An 18,273-nucleotide genomic window follows, 5' to 3' on the forward strand; every position below is an offset into this window, starting at 1 on the left:
GCGTAGGATTTGAGCGTGCCGTACGCCAACGTTCATATTGATAAATCTCAAAGTCACCGTGGTTTTGGGTGTACGCCAGGTGTACGCTGGGAATTTGGTGTACGCACTTTTGATAAATGAGGGCCATTGTGGCTTGGTTTCTTTTATTAATATAATTTTTTTTATGACCAAAATAACATTATCCACAGTGTGGAGCCTACAGGTTACAAGCTTCACATATTAGAAAAATACAATAATAATAAAAAACTAATTTTAAATGGCTCGTTGTCAAGGTTGTTTCAGATCAACACCCGCAAGTGACCACTAGGTGTCACCGTTGAAACGGATGTCGGATTGTTTCGAAGCACAATATGGCACATTTGCTTCAACTGTTTCATTGTTTCACGAAGCCTCAATCTGCCCACCACTAACAGAACACATCTTTATCTTTATCTTCATTTGGCTCAGCAAAGTCAGCATAGTCAAATGAAGATAAAGATGTGTTCTGGTGACTGGCGTGTTTGTTTAACCAATCAGATAAGAGTAAATCGAGAGCGAAGCTCATTTGATTGGCTACATGAAGAAGGTGGACCCGCCCTCCTCTTCGCTCTGGCAAAACTCAGAGAATCGTCGGACGTACCAAAACTGGAAGCTCAGGTAAAAGAAAGACGCAGCTGTACAAATCGGGTTATTTCGGGAACTTTTTTGCCCCATGCACACAAGTCATTTAGACATTTGCAACAGTTTTTTTTTTTTTTTAACACAAAGTTTGATTTTACTCAGTTAATCTGTTTTGCAGACTGTTGTTTTCGGTTGCAAATTGCTGTTCACAGGCTTGCAGTGCTTTTGGCCGTATTTGTGCGAAAAAAACATGCAAAAAGTGTAAGCGCGAAAAAATGGAAGTCAGAAGAATACAGATCCTGTTTATTTTGCGTTAGCACGAATAACAGTAAAATGCTGCAAATATTTTTTTTCTTACACTTGAAAGGCGATTTACACCTTTACAAATCTTCTCTTGCGCATGCAAATGTAAGTTACGTTTGCAGTCTTATGTACACTTTCACAAATCTTACCCTGCGCATGCGATTCTTAATACCTTCATAAAATTAATTGTTTCTACGATGCATCACGATGCAGACGAGGACGATTCGGTATCGGTTCAGTAATAGACCACAACCGATTATAATGTACTGACGCTTTTCTGACGTCAACTGGGCACCAGCACTTTAAGAGAAGTGCACTGTTTTTTTCTGTTCAGTTTGAGCACTTCCTTCCTTTGCGAAAAACACGAATCGCGCACTCATTAATCTGTTCCATTTCTGTTGCTCATTTGCGCTATTCTATTATCTCCAGTAACACGGTTGAGTCGACATGTGGAGTGACTGATACTGGGCCAAGAAAGAGGTAATAAAAGCGTGTTTGTACGGATCTCCGCACATGACATGCAAGGGGGGGAAAAGTAAATCCGTGCGCACGTGCATGCCATGTGCGGGGCTCCGTATGTTTGTGTATAGATTGAAAAAATATTAAAGGTATTTTTCCCACACTCTAACGTTACCTCAGGAAGTTATGGCTGTATTATTTTAATTGTTGTGTTGTAGAACCTGACAAACACGGCAGACAACTTGAAAGCACCAAAATGGCAGAATCTCTCGTTGATACTGAAAATCCTCTAAACTGCCCGATCTGTCTGAATCTGCTTAAGGATCCAGTGACTACATCTTGTGGGCACAGTTTCTGCATGGACTGTATTAAGAGCTGCTGGGACCAGGAGGTTCATAGAGGTGTTTACAGCTGTCCTACATGCAGGACAACATTCAACCAAAGACCAGCTCTCAGCAGAAGCACTGTGCTTGCTGATATTTTAGAGGGAATGAATAGGGAGGATCCAGCTGGACCTGGAGACGTGACATGTGATGTTTGCAAAGGGAAAAAAGTAAAAGCCATTAAGTCTTGTTTGGTTTGTATGGCTTCTTACTGCCAAACTCACATCCAACCTCATTATGAATCTGAAGCTTTTAAAAATCACAAGCTGGTCAAAGCTTCCCCAAAACTACAGCATCAGATCTGCCGTCAACATCATAAAGCACTGGAGATTTACTGCTACAATGACCAGAAGTGTATTTGTGTAGTTTGTATGGGGAATCAGCACAGTGGACATAAAACAGTCTCAGCTGCAGCTGCAATGGCAAAAAAACAGGTAAGACCTCAAGTCTTTCAAGTCAAATTTAATCTTACTTATATGATAAATAATTGAGATATAAGAATATCTTGTTTGTAAGAACAGGTAGCTCATGGTAGAAAATTATTAAAAAATAGGTGATGGAAGCTGTTTTTATTGAAAAAATGGAACAAAATCCTGTACAAATGCAAATATTTTGATTCCATTCAACAGTTGATTTTATTTTGTTATTTGAAGTCGCTTAACAACAGGATTCTTATTGATTGCAAATTCATTCACAGGAGCAACTGAAAATGATGAAGAAGAATTTAATTCAGAAAAACAATGACATGGACAAGGAGGTTCTGAAGTTCAAGGAAGCTGTGGTCTCTCATAAGGTAGGACTAAAGCCCAATTTATACTTTTGCATCAAACTCACTCCGTAGCTACGTCGTAGGCTGTGTGTAGCACGCGTAGCCTACAGCGTACCCTGACGTGCACCTCTCCAAAAATGTAACAACGCGTCAATTCTACGTGGACCACAATTGCTGTGATTGGTCTGCTAGAACCCCTCCCTCGGGTTTCACATGCTCTCTCTGCATGTGTAATTGCACGTCAACGTGGACAACGGTGTAGAAGTATAAATGAAAACCGACGCTTAGTCTACAGCGTAGAGGATACGGCGTAGGTCCGACACAGATGTATAAATTACCCTTAAAGGGATCATTAAAAATGAAAAATGAAAATTAGCCCATGATTTACTCACCCTGAAGCCATCCTAGGTGTATCACATTCTTCTTTCAGACGAATACAATCGCAGTTGTGTTAAAAAATGTCCTGGCTCTTACACTTTTTTTGGAAGTCCATCAAAGCCTTAGCCTGGTAATACCAAACTCTGCTACTTCGCTTTGCTTCGTAGACAGAGTCTGGAATGGCATAATAGAGAAGTGTTTTCTCTCTCGCGGGGGGGCGCTTGTCTGAAGTTTAAAATCATTGGTTACCCGTAAGCCAATCACATAATGTTTGGTTATGGCGTGTGTTATGCGCATGCTCAGCCGCATCTAACTTCCACTGTAAACACACATATGATGCGAAAACAAAAACCATCGAGCGAAACACCGGAGTGAACATGGCTGTGAACGACTTCTGCAGATTATGTGAAGTAAATCTATGCATCCACGGTACAATCAGCGTCTACGTCACGGCTCTCAGCCCGCCCTCTGTTCGTTGATTGGCCCGGCTGTTTTCAGGCCGGAGGAAAACGGAAAGCTATGACGCTGTCTCAGACTGAGTACAGAAGCGAAATGAAATTGAGCGGAAGTACGAAGTCTGACGTAGTCAGGCTATCAAAGCCTATCCATCTGAGAAAAAAGTGCTCCACACTGCTCTATGGGGTTAATAAAGGCCTTCTGAAGTGAAGTGATGCATTTGTGTTAGAAAAATATCCATATTTAAAACTTTCTCGACTAAAATAACTAGCTTCCGGCAGACCGCCATACGCAAGTCGATTTACGCCAAATCAGTAACCCTTGAACTTGACGCACAACGTAATGTCGAGTGCGGTTTCCTAGCCCTGGGGTGCGTTTCCCAAAAGCATCGTTAGCCAACTATGTTCGCAAGTTCCGTCGTTATCAGCATACAGTAGTTCAACGAGTCAGTGTTTCCCGAAACCATTGTTCTAACGAACATTCGCAAACAGCATCGCAAAGTTGTGTAGTTGGAACGACAGCTCTCGAGTGTCTAGTTTCTAGTTTGCATGACATTGTGGACTTAAAGCAGGGCTATACAGTTTCGGGAATTTCTTCGCTGTGTTCTCGCTTTTTGCTCGCAGGTTCCTCTATAGAGCTCCCCCTACAGCTTCGGAATAGATATTTGACAACACTGTCAAAAAACTCGTTGGCGACTCTCAGATACCAGAGGCTAGTAGATCAATGACATCAAAGCAGATGGGACATTCTTTAAAACGTCTTCTTCATTCGGGTTCGAACAGCGTGAGGAAGCGCAATAATGACAGAATTTTACCAGATTTTTTTTGCCGTAAAGCAATTCATTACATCGCGAGACCTGATATCACGCGATACTTCCTGACACTGCGGCCGGTGGCCCGCCGGCTCAAAGTTGCAAGGTCGGTTTTTCGGCTCACAGGTGCTTGGTGGGTGCGAGACGACCACCATTCAACCCGAAAAAAGTCATATAACTATTCCAATGACTCCGAAGCTGTTCGGTTAAGGTAAAAAAAGTTACTTAGTTAACCTTTAATTAATCCTTATCTTGAGCCAAATAAGCAAGCTGACATTCAGTACAACCTGTGTCTTTTATTTAGAATACATACAAATGTCATTTACGTCTTTTAGTTTGTTAAGAGATTTAAAGCACCGTTTTTGAAGACTGCGCATGTGTGAACGTGCTCTACTATAAGAACAAGCCTATGATTGAATCTGGAAATAAAGCAAAATAACTGAGATAAATGAGAAATAGTCCTCAGATGCCATGTCTGTAATTTATAGCAAAACATCTAGCGTTAATTTGATCTCAAACAGTTTCATTAAAATAAGTTATTACTCCAACACGTGCGTGACGTCATAAACTAACGTGGTTGAACGACCACTTTGTGACAATACAGTTTCGGGAAACAATCGTGACTAGCTAGTTGATTTCTTCAACGATGCATCGTACTATGGTAGTGAAGCAGCGAGTTACGCTACTCCTACATCTACGTCATACATCGTCAAGTGTTACTCTTTTGGCGTAAGTCGACTTGAGTGCGGCCGTCTGCCGGAAGCTAGTTATTTTAGTCGATAAAGTTTTAAATATGGATATTTTTCTTACACAAACGCATCTTTATTAACCCCTCGGAGCTGTTTTGAGCACTTTCATCTCGGATGGATGGGCTTTGATGGACTTCCAAAAAAAATATACCCGTTGATTTGATTATAGCTTGGAAGAGCCAGGACATTTTTTAATATTACTCCGATTCGATTTGTCTGAAAGAAAAATGTAATATACACCTACGATGGCTTCAGTGTGAGTAAATCATGGGCTAATTCGAATTTTTGGGTGAACTATCCCTTTGAGGCCTTGTCCACATTTAGCTGTATACGTTAAACATTTTTTTTACCGCATCAGCGTTTTGTTGGATTCGCCGTTTTGGGAGCCTGAAACCGGGTCCCAGAGTGGATAAATCTGAAAATGACACCCTTGCATTTCCATTTATACAGCCAATCCGTATATTTTGTGAAACGATGTCATCACCCCACTTGTCGACCCTAGTCAGATACCGCTACGTCTCGTAACAGCAACAACAACTGCAGACTATATGCTTGTGTTCGTGCTGCAGAAGCTAGTGATTCTCTCATTTATTTATTTATTTATTTATTTATTATTTACTTTAATGTATTTTTGTTATTTATTTATTTTACTACTTTAATTTATATTATCTGTCTTATGCTATGATGCTTGTCTGTTGTCTGATTAAGACATTTTATATTTTGTACTAGGCCATTTATTGTTGTTTATTAAAGTAATATTTATTAAAGTTATATTGTTCAATAAAGTTTTTAGTAAAAATAAAGAAGCAGCTGCTGAGCCTATTATTATTGTATACAGCGTGCAAGGTTTATGCGCATGCTCCAAGACCTCTCCATTTTTTGTGTATCTCTGTGGCAGAATTACAGCGCCATATACTGGTCTGGTATATATACTACATCATTTTGAGTCGGTTTCATTGGTTTCGTGTGTACGCAGTGTACTCATTTCTTGAGATGACACGGTTTACAGAATCTTTGTTAGAACGAGGGGAAAAAAGATCGGATGGGGAAAGCTCTGGCTTTGTGGGTATGTGGCCTAAGTGTGATTTAACAACTATATATGAGGGTTTGAAAAAGATGAGGCAAGTTCCTATTGCTGATAACAAATAAATAGTAATGAGAGTTCATTTTCATACACATGAAGTGCCACTGTTTTCACTTTGTAGGACCTATGAATGGCTAAACTTATGATCCTGCCTATAAAGGATAAGGTTAACAAAGATTAATACATTTTGTAACAAATGCATTGCTATGTTAGTTAATGCATTAACTAATGGGACCTCGTTGAGGTGTTATCAATTTTGACAAATGGTTTCCTGGTACAATGTGTCAGGAGTTTGACCAAGTGTTTTGTGTGTGTTGTGACAGCGCTCTGCACAGGCAGCAGTGGAGAACAGTGACCGAATCTTCACAGAGATCATCCGCTCCATTCAGAACATACGAGCTGAGGTGAGAGAGAAGATCAGAGCTCAGGAGAACAAGGAAGTGCGAGATGCAGAGATTCACATACAGAGACTGCAGCAGAAGATTGTTAAACTACAGAAGGATAGTTGTAAATTGGAGCCACTTTTACACACTAAGGATCACGTTTATTTCTTCCAGGTGGTGAAAAAAATATCTAGAGGATGGTTATTTTTAATGAAATTCAGCACTGTTGATTCTGTAACACTTTTTTTAAATTCTTTGTTTTTTCTTACAATTGCAGAATTACTTTTTCTCTTCTGGAATGTTACAATGCAATTCATCCAAAGATGTTACTAACCTGACATTTGAGAAATTAAAACATTCTCTCTCAGAGCTGAAAAGCCAACTGGATGAAGTCTGTGAAGAGCACATGGGCAGAATATTTAACAAAGGTGAAATAACATTTCACGTGTCATTCAGCCTTTTTTAGTTTGGCAGTTCAGTCTTCATACATTTATTCTGAGAAATCTCACAGTGTAAGCTAATAATGTGTGTTTGTCTTTGTAGTGGCTGATGTCCAAATATTCAATGAAACCGAAAGGTCCCAGAGCAGTAAGTACCTTTTTTCTATAGAAAAAAAAGAGACTGAACGTGATTCAATGATTCAATACTCACAGACGTTCTTTTTTGTTCTTCGTTTCATGTTTCATAGAACGGAAGAGAGGCTCTTGGGAGAGCGGGTAAAAGTCACATCATTTTGATTTTTACTTGCAAAGACGAGTCCTTACACATGAAAATCCTTACATATAGGCACTTTAATATTAATATATTTTAGGCAATTTATTCTCTTATTCTTTGGTTCTTGTTCTTTTTAGAAAACTTAGAAAACTACTTAGATAACAGGCTCACATTATACTTCTTTTTAGCACTTAACTGTCATGTGATTTGAGCTCTTTCCATGTTTAATTTTTTAAATCTAGTTTACCACTCGGAGATGGAAGTAGGGATGGAAGTGCAGATTTGGTAAGTATTTCTTAAATTAAAAAAATTGAAAAAAAACATTTCTAAAAATGTGTTCTCTTACGAGAGGTTCTCTTGTATTGCGTAAGTTGCTTATCTCTCATCTCTTATCAGTCATCTTTTCTCGAGATATTGAAGCCAAAAATGATCCTTAATTTTGTATTTATTGTCAACGCGTTGCAGCAGCTAGCAGATCTAGAGCAGGCTTACTAGCGCGCTCATTGGCTGCTCGGTGGCAACTGCAGCAGCCTACCACTTCGCGCCCTCACATAGGTGGGTGTGGCTTAGCATATCAAAGGATGGGCTCGGGGGCTGCTTACCTGATTTTCATCTCTTCAGCGAAGCTCTCCGCATCGCTGGACCTTTTGAGAGAAGCCGCCACCGTTGACATAAGCGACAGAGCAAGCCCAGGACAGCGCCTGAAGAAGCCAGACGATTTCTCGCCGCCTTCAGCCATTCGTGCCTGCTACGCTATCCGGCGTCTCATCCTTTTACTGCCTGTGTGTGCTCGCCGCCGCGACACACACTCTCCCTCTCTAAAGAGTGCGAGGCGTTTTCGTTAAAATGCCTCGCATTTCCTGTGGCTCTTGCAGAGCCCCGCTCAGCAACGGAGACCGCCACGTGATCTGCGCTCTCTGCCTGGGCCGAGACCACGCTGTCTTCGGGTGGCTGCGTCCACTGCGACAATATGACAATGTCGACCCCGCGGGCTCGACTAGCCATTTCCAACATGGACCCTGCTTCCGCCTCTCTCGTTCGGGTCGCGCCGAAAAGTGCCGCCCGCAGAGACCACCGGAAATGCGATCCTGTTCGTGAATGCACACCGGGGGAATCCCCGCGTGCATCGTGAGCTCGCGGCCAGCTTTCTTACATACAGAAAGCGAACCCGCCCCTCGCACCCTCCCGTTCAAATGGCGGCATTTTGAGCGTTTTTAAACATATGAGCCCACGCCGGTGCCCCCCGTGTGACTCACATGACGCTCTCTGATATGCTCACGCTAACTGAAAGCTTATGTAATTTCCCCCTGTGGCTCAGTGGCAAAATCTAAGGCTTTCGCGCCAGAGACCCGTGTTCGATTCCGGCTTTTGCGGCAAATAAATTATGTTGCTCTCCTTTGAGCTCGCGGCCAGCTTTCTTACGTACAGAAAGCGAGCCCGCCCCTCGCGCCCTCCCGTTCATATGGCAGGGCTCAAGTATTATGAGCTTTTTAAACATATGAGCCCACGCCGGTGCCCTCCGCGTGACTCACATGACGCTCTCTTATCTGCTCAAGCTAACTGAAAGCTTATGTCATTTCTCCCCTGTGGCGAAATCTAGGCTTTCGCGCCAGAGACCCATGTTCGATCTCGGCTCTGGCGGCAGATATAAATTATACTACTTAAGCCTCCTAAATCTTCCTGGCCCCCCAGGAAGGCGCCGATGGCTAAGTCCCGCTGCGGCCGGACCACCATCGAAATCGGCACGACTCGCTCTCTCAAATTCGCCCGAGGGACTGGTTTATCTCTCGATCTGAAAGACGCATATTTTCAGATTCAGATAATACCCCGTCACAGGCCATTCTTGAGATTCGCCTTCCATGGTCAGGTATATCAATACACCGTCCTCCCGTTTGGCCTGTCCCTAGCACCCCGTACATTTACGAAGTGCATGGACTCGACTAGCTCCCCTCAGAAGTCAGGGCATGCGAATATTGAACTACTTGGACGATTGGCTGATTCTAGCGCAGTCGGAGATATAATTAATATCTCACAGAATGCTGCTTCTCAGCCACCTGGAAAACTTGGGTCTCACGGTCAATTGGACCAAGAGCTCATTACTGCCCAGCCAGACAGTCTCCTTTCTGGGGATAGAACTGGACTCTGTGTCTATGACGGCCCGCCTGTCAACACAGCGCATGCGCCACGTTCGACACCTGGCCGCTTCATTCCGAGCGGGCAGCCTGGTTCCCTTGAAAACTTTTCAGAGAACGCTGGGCTGCATGGCCTCAGCTTCAGCAGTGCTTCAGCTGGGTTTGCTACGTATGCGCCTGCTCCAACACTGGCTGAGTGCACGAGTACCACACCGAGCTTGGGCTTCCGGCGGTCTGTGTATCAGAGTGAGCCTTAGGTAGCGGCCGAATGGTACCAGTTTGGAGTGACAATGGGAGCTATCTCGTACCGGAAGGTTATCTCGACAGACGTCTCCAACCTAGGTTGGGGCGCCCTCTTCAAGGGCAGGCCGGTCTTTGGCCAGTGGTCAGACCAGGAAAAGTGCCTTCACATAAACTGTCTGGAGATGATAGCGGTCGAGAATGCACTTAGACACTTCCTCCCATTCCTATGGGGCCACCATGTGCTGGTTCGCACGGACAATATGTCAGTGGTAGCCTACATGAACCACCAGGGCGGTATTAGATCCAGAAATCTCAATGCTCTGGCGGAACGCCTCCTCGTTTGGGCTCAGCACTTCCTGCTCTCGCTGAGAGCCGCGCATATGCCTGGTCGCCTGAACAACGGTCCAGACAGACTGTCCAGGGACAGTCTGCCACATGATACTGTGTGCTTATGTACATGTACTGGCCCACTCAAGTTGGCCGTCTTATTCCCACTAATCTGCGTCCCCTGGGTGTGCCCCTGGGACTATATGTGGTTGATGCTTGGCGCGCACGGCGTTGACAAGGGGTTCCCGTAGCGTAAGCAACTTTACTCTCGTAAGAGAACGTACTCGGTTACTAACGTAACCTCGGTTCTCTCTAGAAGAGGGAACGAGTATTGCGTAACCTGCCGTGCTCGCGCCTCAAGCTGGTCTCGCTTCAGTCGATGAAAACCAGGTAAGCAGCCCCCGAGCCCGTCCTTTTATACGCTAAGCCACACCCATCCTGGCGGGCTATGACGTGTGGGGGCGCGCTGCAACGCTGCTACTGCAACGCGTTGACAATAAATACAAAATTTAGGATCATTTTTGGCTTCAATATCTCGAGAAAAGATGACTTTACCCGTAGCGTAAGCCACTTACGCAATACTCGTTCCCTCTTCTAGAGAGAACCGAGGTTACGTTAGTAACCGAGTACGTTTTGATTGAAATGGCTGAGATGTTTATCAAATAAATGAAGCCTAAAATAAATTACCAACTAAATAAAGCCTTGGTGAAATTGAAATTAAATTTTTTCAGCAAATAAAATATTGCAGATCCCAAAATTTGGACAGTAGTGATTGTGCACATTTGCTCTTTAGTTGATTTAGCAACAATCTAATAATTTCTCATGTAAGCTTGCTCACTAAAATGTGAACTTTGATTGCAGGGACAGTTGTGATGACTACATATATGGATAGATGGAGACAGTTCTACATATAATTTGACAACACTTAAAAACATCTGGACATCATCATGCTTTTTCCTAGAGTACAATAAAAGGTTACAAGACGCCAGCATTGGAGATAAACCTCATATGGTTAGATTATATTATATATTATAATTAGTAATATGGCTTAATTATTATTTAATAATTAAGTAATTATTAAATTATTACAACAGGGTTAAATGTAACCCCCCCCCCCATTTAACCCTGTTGCACGCATAGTTCCATAAGCTACAGAGAAAAGACATGCTTTTGTGTTGTGAATAATTTTCCAAAATATTAGAATTGAACAATGACTTGTTTGGAGGAGCCACACAAAATATTGTCAAATTCTAGCACTAGGTGGTGCTATAACAGAAATGTTCACATAATTCTGCAACCATTTGATGATTGGAGTTAAAGTTCAGTGTTCTATTTCTTTGTCATAGATATGTTAACAGATCCTTTTGTTCCAAAGATCATCTGTACAAAAAAAATATTAAATGTAAAAAAAATAAAATAAAAAAAAAATGCTCCAATTTCAACTGATTATAATGAAATGTATTATATTTGTGTTGTTTTCAAATTTTGTGATAGTCAGCCATGAGGTGGCACTACAACAAGAGAATATATATTTTACCATATGGGTTAAAATATAGATTGAAATAGTGATTCTCCTAATGTTGTACAAGGCAAATCTACAGGACCGGGCAGTTCAGTCTGTGAAGTTTAACTGATCACAACTCCAAGGTTCTTAGCTGTCCTGGAGAGGGGTTGACAAACCTGGCTGAATGGAGAAGTTGATGAAGTGTTGGGTTGGTCGAGACCACAAGTAGTTCTGTCTTCGCAAGGTTGAGTTGAATGTAGTGGTCCTTCATCCAGCAAGAAATGTCTGTCAGGCAGGCCGAGGTGCGAGCAGCTACCGTTGGATCATCTGGTTGGAATGAGAGGTGTGTGTCATCAGCATAGCTGTGATAGGAAAAAACATGTTTCTGAATGACAGATGACAGTGAGGACTGACATGTAGCTGGAGAAGAGAAGTGGTCCAAGCACTGAGCCCTGAGGCACCCCAGTAGCTAGATGTTGCAATGTAGACACCTCACCCCTCCAAGACACCCTGAAGGACCTACTTGAGAGGGAAGACTTGAACCATTGGAGTGTGGTACCGGAGATGCCCTTCGCCTTGAGGGTTGACAGGAGGATCTGGTGGTTAACTGTGTCAAAAGCTGCAGACAGATCCAGCAAGATGAGTACTGGGGATTTGGAAGCTGCACTTGCCCGTCTCAGAGAAGGGAGGGGAACATGAAAAGGAGGTTTTGGGAAATTTCACCTGAAGTCAGTCAGTCTGGTCAGTTGGAACATACTACAGTCTTTTGAACATGAAAAAAAACCTTTTGGTAAATTACACTAATTTCTAAAATAAATTGTTTACTGTGCTACAGGTGAAATTGTGCCAATACCTCTGTTAATGTATGTAACTGTAAACAATATTTTTTTTGAAATTACTGTCATTAAATGGAATAAAAAAAAAAAAAAAAGTATGTTCCAAAGATTGTTGTATGTTCCTAGTGACCAGCCTGACTTACATCCGTTGATGTATATCGCGCAGTGTCACTCTCACCACCACCTGTGAAATACCAGCTGCGTTGTAAGTCTGTCGGTCTCTACTGCAATGAACTAGGTGAATTTAACTACTAAATAAATAAAAAAACATATTACGGGGTAATGTGCCCAGAGGTAATAAAAGTGTGTGTTTGTGTGCATAAGTAAAAAAATCAAATAAAGGGTATTTTCCCATACTCTACCTCAGCAGAGGCAAGTTAAGTTATATGGCAGCATTGTTTTGTGCAGATGCTGTTTGTGTAGTAGGCTAGTCTACACTAGAGAATCCTGTTCCCGCCATGAAATAAAAAAAAAGGAAGAAGGTGATTGCGACGTGTTATCACACAGTTCTGACTTTTTTTTCCCCATCTGCTGTTGCTTTATATCTCAATTCTGAGAATAAACTTTTTTTTAACAATATTGTGAGGCAGTAAGCTGTCACATCTAAGAGTAAGAAAGAGAAGGGCTTTAAATTATATATTTCGAGCTACATCGACAACTTTGAGGGTGAGTATTCTGATTCTCTCATATCATGCGAAATCTGACTAGCAAATCGGTTTCTAAAATCGTTGTCTCCGTTTCTGAGAAAATGAATTTTATGGAAGTTTTGCCGCTAGTACACTTCGCTATAGAATGCGCTATGCGGAAGTAAAGATGCTGGCTGAGATTCTACCGGAAATACGTCAGCAGTGTTCGTGCATAGAGCCTATTTGAACGCCGCAATGGTGTTCGGGTTGTTGCAGGCAGAATTGGGCACTTCCCCTTTAAAAGCAGCGCACTTTTTTCTGTTCTGTTTGAGCACTTCCTCCGAATCGCGCACACATAAATCTGTTCCATTTCTGTTGCCCATTTGCGTTATTTTATTATCTCCAGTAACACGTTGACAGTGAAGTGACTGATACTAACTGGGCCAAGAAAGAGGTAATAATAAAAATGTATTTTGTGTGTATAGGTTAAAAAATTAAAGGTGTTTTTTTCCACACTCTACCTTAGCAGCTTGTTATAGCTGTGTTGCTTTAATTGTTGTGTTGTAGGTCTACACAAAATACCTTTTACCACTACTGGAAGAACTTACACAACAGACAACACTGTGCACACCAGGTGGGATCTCAATTGTTTGTCAAGCTTTTGTGTGTTAAGAGTGTTTTGAGAATTGAGCAGCAGGTTTACAGTAGGGTAGGCTACTGTAGTTACCCTGTAGTTATACTGTAGGATACTGTAGTTACAGTAATTTGAAATTTATATGTTTAGTGCTTGTTGTGATGGTATGGTGCAGATAGTGAAATTTCTGAAACTTAAGAAAAGTCCTGGAGCAGGAAATAGCGATTCATTATTTTTACTTTAATTTTCATTTAATTCTCATTCTGATTAAAAAAAAATCTAAACTCCTCTTATTCTACAGTGAATTTTCCACTGGGTTTGAAAGCACCAAAAATGGCAGAATCTCTCGTTGATACTGAAAATCCTTTAAACTGCCCGATCTGTCTGAATCTGCTTAAGGATCCAGTGACTACATCTTGTGGGCACAGTTTCTGCATGGACTGTATTAAGAGCTGCTGGGACCAGGAGGTTCATAGAGGTGTTTACAGCTGTCCTACATGCAGGACAACATTCAACCAAAGACTAGCTCTCAGCATAAGCACTGTGCTTGCTGATATTTTAGAGGGAATGAATAGGGAGGATCCAGCTGGACCTGGAGACGTGACGTGTGATGTTTGCAAAGGAAGAAAAGTAAAAGCCATCAAGTCTTGTTTGGTTTGTATGGCTTCTTACTGCCAAACTCATGTTCATCCTCATTATGAGTCTAAAGCTTTTAAAATACACAAGCTGGTCAAAGCTTCCCCAAATCTACAGCATCAGATCTGCCGTCAACATCATAAAGCACTGGAGATTTACTGCTACAATGACCAGAATTGTATTTGTGTAGTTTGTATGGGGAATCAGCACAGTGGACATAAAACAGTCTCAGCTGCAGCTGCAATGGCAAAAAAACAGGTACAGTAAGATCTCTCTCTCTCTCTCTCTCTCTCTCGTGTATATATGTGTCGTGTGTGTGTATATATATATATATATATATATATATATATTATACAACATGCAACAACAAAATAATGAACTGCAGATTTATAGACAAACTGATTCCATAAAGAACGGGATTCTTATTGATTGTGAATTCATCCTCAGGAGGAACTGAAAATAAAAAAGAGGGATTTCAGTCAACAAGCCAATGACATAGACAAGGAGATTCGACAGTCGACGAAAAATTTGGACTTGCATAAGGTATGCTCATTAAACTTGGAAAATGTAAAAAATTGGCATAAATGTATGTACACTGCATAGTTATGTTTGTATCGTGGGATCAGGCTGGATATTATTAAATGGCCATCAAGATGAAGTCAGATGATGTCATAGCAGCAGTGGCTAAAGCTAACCAGCAAAACCTTGACCTCGTGACACAAACAAGCAGCAATGCTTTCCTGTGTTTAAATTTTTTTAGGACAACTAATGAATGGCTTACCTTCTAGTTTACTCTGCATACTGTAGATGATCTGTCATGTCAATGTGTCAGAAGTTTGACCAAGTTGTGTGTGTTGTGACAGCGCTCTGCAGAGGCAGCAGTGGAGAACAGTGACCGAATCTTCACCGAGATCATCCGCTCCATTCAGAACATACGAGCCGAGGTGAGAGAGAAGATCAGAGCTCAGGAGAACAAGGAAGTGCGAGATGCAGAGAATCACATACAGAGACTGCAGCAGGAGATTGTTAAACTACAGAAGGAGACTTGTAAACTGGAGCCACTTTTACACACTGAGGATCATGTTTATTTCCTCCAGGTAAAGAAAAATATTTTGAATGAAATCTTGACAGTGTTTTTGATTCAGTGTCAAGCGGAAAGTAATTTTTTTGACCAAGTAACAAGAAATTGTTTTTATTATACTGAACATCAACTTAAGGAAAAATTCAACTTGGAGAATGGTATATCAATTGTACATTTCAATAGTAGGAGTCTATATGCAAACTTTGATAAGATTAGAGACTATTTGCAACATAATACCATGCAATTTAATATAGTCGCTATTTCTGAGAGCTGGCTCAGTCATGACAAAGGGATTCACTTTGAATTAGAAGGCTATCACTTACATTTTGTGAATAGAGTAAACAGAAGGGGTGGGGGAGTTGCAATGTTTGTGGATAGCAGGTTAAAGCATATGATTGTTGAAAGTATGACGACTGTTATTGATGATATTTGTGAGTGTATAACGGTGGAAATCGATATGGGTAAAATTAAGAATATTATCGTTAGCTGTGTTTATAGAGCACCCAACTCTGGCATTGAAAGTTTTAAAGAAGTGTTTGAGGCCATAGTTTTGAATGCCAAGCAGAAGGTTGCTTATTTTTGTGGGGATTATAATATAGATTTCTTAAATCCGAGTAAATCACCTGCAATAGAAGAGTTTATAGATGCAATGTATAGTACAGGCCTATATCCATGTATAACCAAACCGAGCAGAATTACCACCCACTCAGCAACAGTAATAGATAATATCTTTACAAATAACATGAGTAGTAATTTAGAAAGTGGATTGTTAATAAATGATATCACTGACCATCTGCCAATATTTGTATTCCATGAATGCAAACAAGATAATTTAGATACCAGCAAAATAAATATACAGAGGAGATTAAGAACAGATCAAACCCTGAATAAATTAAAAAATGACTTGTTAGCTCAAGACTGGAAGCATGTTTATGAAGAAGGGGATGTTGACTTAGCCTATAATTTATTTCTAAATACTTTTTTGACTTTGTATTATAAAAATTGTCCAACTCAGCAATCAGGGATAACATCTAAACGTCCATATAAACCCTGGGTTACAAGGGGTCTGATGAATGCCTGCAAAAAAAAGAATACTTTATATAAAGACTTTAAGCATAGAACTGAAGAGAAAGAAATTAAATATAAGACATAAAAATAAATTAACAGTTATCTTAAGAAAATGTAAAAAAGATTATTATAGTAGATTGCTGGAAACTAATAAAAACAATATAAAGGGTACGTGGAACATTTTAAATTCAATTATCAGAAGGAAAAAAACAAGTACTGGATTTCCAAACAAATTTATTGATAATGGTAAAATAATTAAAAACAGGGATGAAGTCGTGGCTGGCTTCAATGGATTTTTTGTGAACGCAGGCCCTAATCTGGCTGATGAGATAATCCCTCCACAAGAGGGCGATGTCTCACAATTTTTTGAAGAAAGAAATCCAGCAACAATTTTTTTGAGAGACACTGATAAAACCGAAGTACTTGATATTGGCTACAGGGTGATAGGCCAGCAGCCATATCACCCTGTAGCCCAAGACTGGTTGCCCACTGAAGCTAAGCAGGGCTGAGCCTGGTTAGTACCTGGATGGGAGACCTCCTGAGAAAAACCAGGTTGCTGCTGGAAGAGGTGTTAGTGAGGCCAGCAGGGGGTGCTCAACCTGTGGTCTGTGTGGGTCCTAATGCCCCAGTATAGTGACGGGGACTCTATACTGCCAAAAAGAGCACCGTCCTTCGGATGAGACGTTAAACCGAGGTCCTGACTCTCTGTGGTCATTAAAAATCCCAGGATGTCCTTCGAAAAAGAGTAGGGGTGTAACCCCGGCATCCTGGCCAAATTTGCCCCTTGGCCTCTGTCCATCATGGCCTCCTAATCATCCCCATATACTGATTGGCTTCATCACTGTCTCCTCTCCACCAGTAAGCTGGTGTGTGGTGGGCGTTCTGGTGCAATATGGCTGCCGTCGCATCATCCAAGTGGATGCTGCACATTGGTGGTGGTTGAGAAGATTCCCCCATCTATGAGCTTTGAGGTCTCAGAAAAAGCGCTATATAAATGTAACAAATTATTATTATATTGTCAATAACTTTAAGAATAAAACATCAAGAGATTGTAATGATATTGATATGGTTTTAATTAAACAATTAATTGTAGCAATAGTAGATCCCATAGTATATATTTCCAATCTCTCTCTGAAATTGGGTTCTTTTCCCACAAAGATGAAAATAGCTAAAGTCGTTCCTATCTTTAAAGCTGGTGAACAGAATCTTTACACTAACTATAGGCCAATTTCATTGCTTCCCCAATTTTCAAAAATTCTGGAGAAGATATTTTCCATCAGATTGGACAGTTTTATTGATAAATATGGGATCTTAACTGATAGTCAATATGGTTTTAGATCAAATCATTCTACATCTTTGGCTCTAATTGACCTGGTGGAAGAATTAACAACTAGTATTGATGACAAGAAGTTTGCTATAGGTGTATTTATTGACCTTAAAAAGGCCTTTGATACAATAGATCATCACATTTTGCTTCAAAAAATGGAAATGTATGGAATTAGGGGAATAGGGCTAAATTGGATAAAAAGCTATTTAGAACATAGACAACAATTTGTGAAGATGGGAGAGGAAAAGTCAAAGCTCCAAAATATAATATATGGTGTACCACAAGGTTCAATACTAGGACCAAAATGATTTATATTATACATAAATGATATTGTTAAAACTTCTGACTTGTTGAAATTTGTAATCTATGCAGATGACACAAATATATTTTGTGAAGGAGAGAATCTCCAACATCTGTTGAAGATTGTCTCTGAAGAGTTGGTTAAGCTTAAATTATGGTTTGATTTAAACAAATTATCTCTTAATATAAAGAAAACTACATTTATGATTTTTGGGAAACGTAGAATTCCTGAAGATTTAACTATTGAAGTACTGTGTGATAACACCAGATTAGAAAGAGTTTATGAAAACTCCTTTCTGGGAGTAATAATTGATCATAAGCTCAGCTGGAAACCACAAGTCAATTGCATTAGTTCTAAATTGGCAAAGATCACTGGTATACTTTGTAAAGTGAGACACATATTGAACCAGGAAACAATGTATATTTTATACTGCGCGCTTTTTCTTCCTTATTTGTCCTATTGTACAGAG

General features: G+C 40.8%; 2 protein-coding genes across 7 annotated transcripts in view; both read left to right on the top strand.

The window, feature by feature from the left end:
• The first annotated feature begins 606 nt into the window (after positions 1 to 606).
• Positions 607 to 10,889, top strand: LOC309486192 (tripartite motif-containing protein 29-like). Of its 5 annotated transcripts, XM_082153435.1 has the most exons (9): positions 1,140 to 1,383; positions 1,581 to 2,179; positions 2,443 to 2,538; positions 6,316 to 6,549; positions 6,653 to 6,803; positions 6,919 to 6,963; positions 7,064 to 7,091; positions 7,332 to 7,374; positions 10,653 to 10,889. In XM_082153435.1, the coding sequence occupies exons 2-9, from the start codon at positions 1,619 to 1,621 to the stop codon at positions 10,662 to 10,664; spliced, it is 1,170 nt and encodes a 389-aa protein (XP_082009561.1). In that variant the 5' UTR covers positions 1,140 to 1,383; positions 1,581 to 1,618; the 3' UTR covers positions 10,665 to 10,889. The 5 variants fall into 5 exon arrangements, 4 of the variants coding, with proteins under 4 accessions (XP_082009560.1, XP_082009559.1, XP_082009562.1 ...); XM_082153434.1 differs by lacking the exon at positions 1,140 to 1,383 and adding an exon at positions 607 to 636 and having other exon boundaries at positions 6,919 to 7,091; XM_082153433.1 differs by having other exon boundaries at positions 1,136 to 1,383; positions 6,919 to 7,091.
• A 1,886-nt stretch (positions 10,890 to 12,775) lies between these two features.
• The window catches only part of LOC309486202 (tripartite motif-containing protein 29-like), a 34,992-nt gene continuing 29,494 nt past the window's right edge, over positions 12,776 to 18,273 (top strand). The window contains exons 1-5 of one of the 2 annotated variants that reach the window (XM_082153453.1): positions 12,776 to 13,211; positions 13,325 to 13,391; positions 13,693 to 14,285; positions 14,475 to 14,570; positions 14,891 to 15,124. In XM_082153453.1, the coding sequence (XP_082009579.1) occupies positions 13,725 to 14,285; positions 14,475 to 14,570; positions 14,891 to 15,124 (891 nt within the window). In that variant the 5' untranslated portion in view covers positions 12,776 to 13,211; positions 13,325 to 13,391; positions 13,693 to 13,724. The remainder of the gene's footprint in view (positions 13,212 to 13,324; positions 13,392 to 13,692; positions 14,286 to 14,474; positions 14,571 to 14,890; positions 15,125 to 18,273) is intronic. The other variant, XM_082153454.1, reaches the window with a different exon arrangement.

The sequence above is a fragment of the Leuciscus leuciscus genome, assembly GCF_965113295.1.
Source record: "Leuciscus leuciscus genome assembly, chromosome: 22".
NCBI classification, from domain to species: domain Eukaryota; kingdom Metazoa; phylum Chordata; class Actinopteri; order Cypriniformes; family Leuciscidae; genus Leuciscus; species Leuciscus leuciscus.

Coding starts and splice junctions, on each gene's coding strand:
- LOC309486192 (XM_082153434.1), top strand. CDS start 1,619: ATGGCAGAATCTCTCGTTGATACTGAAAATCCTCTAAACTGCCCGATC. Junction 2,180..2,442: donor CTGCAATGGCAAAAAAACAG/GTAAGACCTCAA, acceptor ATTCATTCACAG/GAGCAACTGAAAATGATGAA. Junction 6,550..6,652: donor ATCACGTTTATTTCTTCCAG/GTGGTGAAAAAA, acceptor TTACAATTGCAG/AATTACTTTTTCTCTTCTGG.